This window comes from Tachysurus fulvidraco, chromosome 21, assembly GCF_022655615.1.
Source record: "Tachysurus fulvidraco isolate hzauxx_2018 chromosome 21, HZAU_PFXX_2.0, whole genome shotgun sequence".
Lineage (NCBI taxonomy): Eukaryota > Metazoa > Chordata > Actinopteri > Siluriformes > Bagridae > Tachysurus > Tachysurus fulvidraco.
The window spans coordinates 22,020,905-22,028,404 of record NC_062538.1 but is presented as its reverse complement, the minus strand read 5'-3'; the positions used below and the strand labels follow the sequence as shown (position 1 = coordinate 22,028,404).

At 38.7% G+C, this 7,500-nt stretch overlaps 2 protein-coding genes across 3 annotated transcripts in view; one reads left to right on the top strand and one right to left on the bottom strand.

Annotated features, from left to right (window-relative positions):
• Positions 1 to 1,445, top strand: part of agxt2 (alanine--glyoxylate aminotransferase 2) — an 11,033-nt gene extending 9,588 nt beyond the window's left edge. For both annotated transcript variants that reach the window (XM_047805950.1, XM_047805951.1), the window contains exon 15: positions 906 to 1,445. In XM_047805950.1, the coding sequence (XP_047661906.1) occupies positions 906 to 1,007 (102 nt within the window). In that variant the 3' untranslated portion in view covers positions 1,008 to 1,445. The remainder of the gene's footprint in view (positions 1 to 905) is intronic.
• A 4,313-nt stretch (positions 1,446 to 5,758) lies between these two features.
• oacyl (O-acyltransferase like) overlaps positions 5,759 to 7,500 on the bottom strand; it is a 10,643-nt gene continuing 8,901 nt past the window's right edge. Inside the window, exons 15-17 of the mRNA XM_027165840.2 lie at positions 6,730 to 6,907; positions 6,446 to 6,588; positions 5,759 to 6,035 (exon numbers count right to left, since the gene is read on the bottom strand). Coding sequence (XP_027021641.2) covers positions 5,931 to 6,035; positions 6,446 to 6,588; positions 6,730 to 6,907 — 426 coding nt within the window. The 3' untranslated portion in view covers positions 5,759 to 5,930. The remainder of the gene's footprint in view (positions 6,036 to 6,445; positions 6,589 to 6,729; positions 6,908 to 7,500) is intronic.

The window sequence follows — 7,500 nt, the reverse complement described above, 5'->3', positions numbered from 1 at the left end:
CATGTTACTACTGTTACTAGGTTACCTGCTACTACTTTTACTAGGTTACATGATACTACTTTTACTAGGTTACATGTTAGTACTGTTACTATGTTACTACTGTTACTACTGTTACTATGTTACATGTTACTACTGTTACTAGGTTACATGTTACTACTGTTACTATGTTACTACTGTTACTATGTTACATGTTACTACTGTTACTAGGTTACATGTTACTACTGTTACTAGGTTACATGTTACTACTGTTACTAGGTTACATGTTACTACTGTTACTAGGTTACATGTTACTACTGTTACTAGGTTACATGCTACTACTTTTACTAGGTTACGTTACTACTGTTACTAGGTTACATGATACTACTTTTACTAGGTTACATGTTAGTACTGTTACTAGGTTACCTGCTACTACTGTTACTAGGTTACATGTTACTACTGTTACTAGGTTACATGCTACTACTTTTACTAGGTTACATGCTACTACTGTTACTAGGTTACCTGCTACTACTGTTACTAGGTTACCTGCTACTACTTTTACTAGGTTACATGTTACTACTGTTACTAGGTTACATGTTACTACTGTTACTTGGTTACATGCTACTACTTTTACTAGGTTACATGTTACTACTGTTACTAGGTTACATGTTACTACGGACGAGTCCATATCAAGTCCGAAGTCTGTCTTTATGTTTGTTTGATTAATTTGACTTGACTAGACTGTCTCTCCATCACAAGCATCCTTACTAAAGGTGTATGACCTTCCAGCCAATCAGGAACCATTATATTCTTTGGCATCGTTTGTAATAAAATAGAAAAACCATGTAATATCATTATAGATGAAACAAGTTATATATTCTGCATGTATTCACTCACGACTCAGTGATTCGTGTCTCTTTCTATCTCAGACGTTCAGGATCCAGCCACCGATGTGCATCACTAAAGAAGACGCCGATTTCTTCCTCGCCGTGTTCGATCAGGCGCTGCACAACTACACGGAGAGGAGATGAGAAGAACAGCAGCAGCACAACACCGAGCCTGACAGATCGGATCTGTTCCAAGACAGCACACAGATCTGCACTTCACCTAAATGGTTCTGTTCTGAATCGACACTCAATTGACTTTCCTCTTCTCCTACAAACAGCATGCAGTCGGGCTGCGTTTTACATCAGACACAACAACACAGATGGGTTCTGATCAAACCCTAACCAGATTCTCCTTCGTCATCATTTCTTCAGATAATGCAGCTGATTTGAATCATTTGACTCATATGACTCAGTGCCATCATGCTCGCCAAACTAATCCTCAGAACCTTTAGCAGTATTTAACACAAGTATTAATAAATGAAATAAAACATAAAAGGAAGGAAAAAAAAACTTGATGACTGCCAGAAGATGTCTTAAAAAGGAAGTGAAATAAATAAAAATTAAAAAATGAATGAAAAAAAACCCTTTTTTTGTGTTTTCATGATTCTGAAATATATATATATATATATATATATATATATATATATATATATATATATATATATATATATATATATATATATATTCTCCAGTATCCTCTCAACATGTCTGGAACAAAGCAAACACACACACACACACATATGCAGGGACAAAAACACACACATGCACATGAAACAAAAACACACACACACACACACTTTCGACATTACCGTTCATGCCTCAGGCTCCGAACGAAAAATCTGTATCAAAAACACTTTACATTCGCGCGCGCGCGCGTGTGTGTGTGTGCTGTCACATCCACCTGGTGTTTGTGTGTTGTATGAAACAGAGCATTTACTTTTCTCAGATCAGTAAAAAAAAATTCGTTGAATAAATCGAACTGAACTTCATGGAATTTCCCTGAAAATCCAGAACAGTGAGTTTGTTACACAAACGCAGTAAATTTGATCAACACGCACAAGCTGAGTGTGAGAACCCAGAGTGAGAATCCTAATAAACATGGAGGTCTTTACATTTCAACAGTAATGTTTTTCTCCATCTGGAGGTGAGAAGAAACTTTATGTCTTTAAATCTTTTTTATTTAAATATAGAAAGATTAAAATAAGTTTCTGAAATCGGGTTTTTTTGTAAGCATGCGGTCACCTCCTGATAAAGCTCTATATATCTGTAGAATATACATGTAAACCACACACACACACACACACACACACACACACACACACACACACACACACACACACACACACACACACACACACACACACACACACACACACACAGACGCTGGCCCCGTGCTGAAATCGTGACACTCACTAAGACGCTGTGAGCCTATCAGTTGTCGCCCATAACTGCTGATGTTGTGTTGAGGGACTTGAACCCGTATTGTTTTACAAACCTTGTGTTTATACATAAACACATCAATCAATAACGCAAACAACTAAACTGCGGGAAAACAAATTAGACGCCTTAAAAAGAATAAAAAGCAGAAGACCTGGGTGTTTTGGGAGTGTGTTTGAATATCCTAGGGCTGTGTGTGTGTGTGTGTGTGTGTGTGTGTGTGTGTGTGTGTGTGTGTGTGTGTGTGTGCGCGTGTGCGTGTGCGTGTGTGTGTTTTATTATATTTCCACTAACACCTCAGGGTGCTGTGTGTTGTATAAAGATGCACTCTGTTGACTAGTGAACATCAGACTTAAACCTCACTGATCCATGTCAAGTCTTTCTGCTGGACTCAGAAGACGGCAACGACGTCATCACTTCCTGTCACTTTAGTTGAAAATGAAAGTCATTAAAGTCTTTTTACTTTTTATTCATCAAGCTTTTATCACACACAAGTTTATCGTTTCTATAGCAACAGGACGTGTACAGTGAACAGCTCCATTGATAATAAACTGGATAAAAAAATCGAAATGGTAAATTGACATGATTTATTATGGGGTGTTGAAGGAGTCTCCAGTGTGAGACTCTGTGCACCAGAAGAGTTTACGCTTCTTTGTCTTTTTTTTCTTTTGTCTTACTGTAACTTGAAGAGACGCTGCTGAAGGAGCCACCAGCTGCTATGTGTTGGCAAACTGTCGTCTTGTAAGAAAAGAAAAGGGCAGTGACTGACTTCATCACAGCATCACCTTGTGTTTGTTTTAATCTCTTTACTGAGTCACATTTCACTTCACCTGCACATGCAAATGAGGCGTCATTATGTAATTCAACGCAGGTGTGTTTGAGTTTACTACACACACCAGTGTGTATGTGTGTGTGTGTGTGTGTGTGTGTGTGTGTGTGTGTGTGTGTGTGTGTCTGTGTGTGTGTGTGTGCGTGTGTGTGCGTGTACAGTATGCGTGCATGTGTGTTTGTGTGTGTGTGTGTTTGTGTGTGTCTATGCATGTGTGTTTGTGTGTGTGTGTATTTGTGTGTGTCTGTGCGTGTGTGTGTCTGTGTGTGAGTGTGTCTGTGTGCATGTGAGGTATCAACTGGAGCGTTAAATTTTCCATCGTTATATTTTTTCCAGAAATTTCCCTGCAAACAAAAAACATGTTGTGAATCAAACAGCATGAAGCTCAGATCAGAAACATTCAACTAAAACTTTTTCATATTCTATCTATCTATCTATCTATCTATCTATCTATCTATCTATCTATCTATCTATCTATCTATCTATCTATCTATCTATCTATTATTATTATTATTATTATTATTATTATTATTATTATTATTATTATTATTATTATTATTATTTCCTCACCTAAACGTGAACACAGAGTTACAGTGTGATTTTTGTGTGGTTAAAGTTGCAGACTGATTGGATTCTGTGAAATGCAGGTCGTGTGACGCCCCCTGCAGGCTTCAAGGACAAAAACCTGAGACAAAAAATTGAAAAAAGAAAAGAAAATGTCAATAAACAAACAGCTATAATGTGAAAATACTGAAGGTGACGTAAAGGTGACGTCAGTTGTGTAAGTTCTTTTTTTATTTATAGCCGTTATATTTATTCACTGTACATTTGTTTACATACATATATCTATATATTACATGCTGTACAAATGTTCACATATCCATCTATCTATCTATCTATCTATCTATCTATCTATCTATCTATCTATCTATCTATCTATCTATCTATCTATCTATCTATCTATCTATTTTTCTTGTTTGAATTTTATCTTTATTCCTCTGTTTGTTGTCTTTTTCTTTAATCTTTATATCTTTATCTTTTCTTTCTCATTCTTTTTGATCTCTCTCCTCTTTTATCTTGCCTTTTTCCTCCTCACTTCTTTTCATTATTTGATCATATCCCTTTCTCAAAAATTTTAAATCTCTTTTTTTCCTCCTTAGCCAAACATCTTTTTTTTATTTAATTCTTTTTTTTCCCTTTTTAAATTTTCCTTTAATTATTAAATTCTAAAAAATGTAAAAATTCGTTTTTAATCTTGTTAATATGTTGTGAAGGAAAAACATCTACCTGTTCTTACAGACAGTGACATTCAGAGACATTCACTGTGTATCATCTCACACATCAGGTTTCTACAACGATTTAGACACCAAACGTGTTTTTTTATTTATTATGAACTGCACACACAAGGGGTGCCATTACTTTATCTACATACTGCTGTTCTAAATCAGCCTTCAGGTCATCTTACAGTATGAAGTTTACATTTAGTCCCACAGCAATAAGGGCATCTTTATAACACTGACTAAATATTTCATGCATATTTCACATTAAATAATAAATAATCTGCTCTCAGTTGACTGTGTAAAGTCATTTCAGACCCGAGTATCTAATTATGATGTTTATTTAATTAGTTCATTAATCTTCATGTTCAGCGTCATCTATATTTTCCCAACAAGTCCACAAGAGGGCGCTGTTTCATCAGGTTACTTCAGCTGAACGTCATCTGCTCAAGATATATTTAAGGTTTAACTCAATAGGTTTAACTCCAATGTACTCAACGCTGTTAAGAAAACAAAATAAAATCTTCTAGGATTTAATTTTATATATCATTTAATACACTAAATAAATAAATTCAATTAAAACCAAGCAGAGTTTCTGAATGTTAAAGTCATGTTTAATAATATTTGATAAAAAGTTTCTCACATTAGATATTATACTGCAGCAGATCTTTAATGTTCTTATATTTCACACACGAATGCTTTATGGTTTCCCTCCTACAGTATATATAATCTGATCATCGTGCAGCAGTGAAACATGTTTTTCTCTTCATTTCTAAAAGCTGTTTAAAGAAATCAGCCTCTCCAGAGAAACAGTATTGTGTTCCATCATCAACAAACATGTTCTCACAGTAAATAAAGTACTTTTATAATCACACAAACATTTCAGAGTAAACATTTTGAAATCACTTGATGTTAAAGAGCTTGAAAGCCACTTCAGGTTGATTAGGTGAGTCAGTGTGTGGTCTCTAAACCTCAAACAGCCATCAAAACACTTCTGATTTTTATTCATTCAGAAACACGACGGGAGTCAAAAACAGCAGCAGCAGCAACCAGTGACCGAGCGTCAGGGGGAGAGTTCCATCAGAAACAGGAAGAAAAGAGAGTTCCATCAGAAACTCAAGCAGAAGAACCAACACTCTCCTTCACACACACACACACACACACACACACACACACACACACACACACACACACACACACACACACACACACACACACACACACACACCAACACTACACACACACACACACACACACACACACACACACACACACACACACACACACACACACACACACACACACACACACACACACACACACACCAACACTATCCATCACACACACACACACACACACACACACACACACACACACACACACACACACACACACACACACACACACACACACACACACACAGACCAACAATCCATCACACACACACACACACAAACACACACACACACCAACACTCTCCATCACATTCACAGCTCTGATGGTTTATTCCCGTGTGCTGAGTGTTCATGCTTTAGCTGAGCTCAGGAGCTGATACGGTTTCTCAATCAGCACAGTAAGAACCCAACCTAGAACCACAGTGAGGACCAAGTGAGTGAGGAACAGATACAACTGCAGAAAGAGAGAGAGAGAGAGAGAGAGAGAGAGAGAGAGAGAGAGTGAGAGAGAGAGTGAGAGAGAGGATTATGTTCATGTCCCAACATTGTCTGTAAAGGGATCAGATGTTTGTTACTGAATGTGATTACACCTGAGAGCTCTACAACACGTTATATAGATGTTATACACATGTGGAAATAAATCAATCACAAAATAAAATACAATTAAATGTAATCATTTTTAAGTAAAAAAAAATAATAATAAAATAAATAAATCAGGAAATATTACATATTAAAATAAATCAATAAATCAATTCCTTGAAAAGAAATGAATGTAACTAACACACTGTGAAAAATAAAACCAGGAGTGAAGTGTGTGTGACTTTTCTGTACAGTATTACACAGAGCTCGATCGTGCACACTTACGAGGTTGAGGTCCGTGTAGTGGATGAGTGTCTCCTGTCTGGAGTGGTAGAGTAAAATGAGAAGAGGATGAACGAGGTAGCAGGCGAAGCTGATGTTGGACAGAGGAACCCACACGTGCATGGACAAGAACTTATTCACAAAACCTACACACACACACACACACACACACACACACACACACACACACACACACACACACACACACACACACACACACAGAGAAGTGTGCTGATTGTAGATAAGTTTACTTTCATTACATTTGCACTACTTTTTTCAGCTCGTACCTCCGTATCCTTCCTCACAGGCGAGGATGACCCAGACCACAGCGAGAGCCCACAGTGAGCGGTGGAGCCCCTGATACACAGCATGACCCGGTGACCCCTGACCCCTCAGAGCATAAGCCAAGCCCACAATCACGGCCATGACAGACAGAGAGACGAGCCAACCAGCAGCTGCCTGCCACTGAGGAAAAAGTCAGACATCCAGACACAGGACGTGATCACAGACACAGGGCGTGTTTACAGACACAGGGCGTGTTTACAGACACAGGGCATGTTTACAGACACAGGGCATGTTTACAGACACAGGGCGAGATCACAAATACAGGACGTGTTTACAGACACAGGACATGATCACAGACACAGGGCCCGATCACAGACACAGGACGCGATCACAGACAGAGGACGTGTTTACAGACACAGGACATGATCACAGACACAGGGCGCGATCACAGACACAGGGCGCGATCACAGACACAGGACGTGTTTACAGACACAGGGCGTGATCACAGACACAGGACGCGATCACAGACACCGGACGTGTTTACAGACACAGGGCGCGATCACAGACACAGTACGCGATCACAGACACAGTACGCGATCACAGACACAGTACGCGATCACAGACACAGTACGCGATCACAGACACAGGGCGCGATCACAGACACAGTACGCGGTCACAAATACAGGACGTGTTTACAGACACAGGACACTTTTACAGACACCGGACGGGTTCACAGACACCGGACGTGTTTACAGACACAGGGCGCGATCACA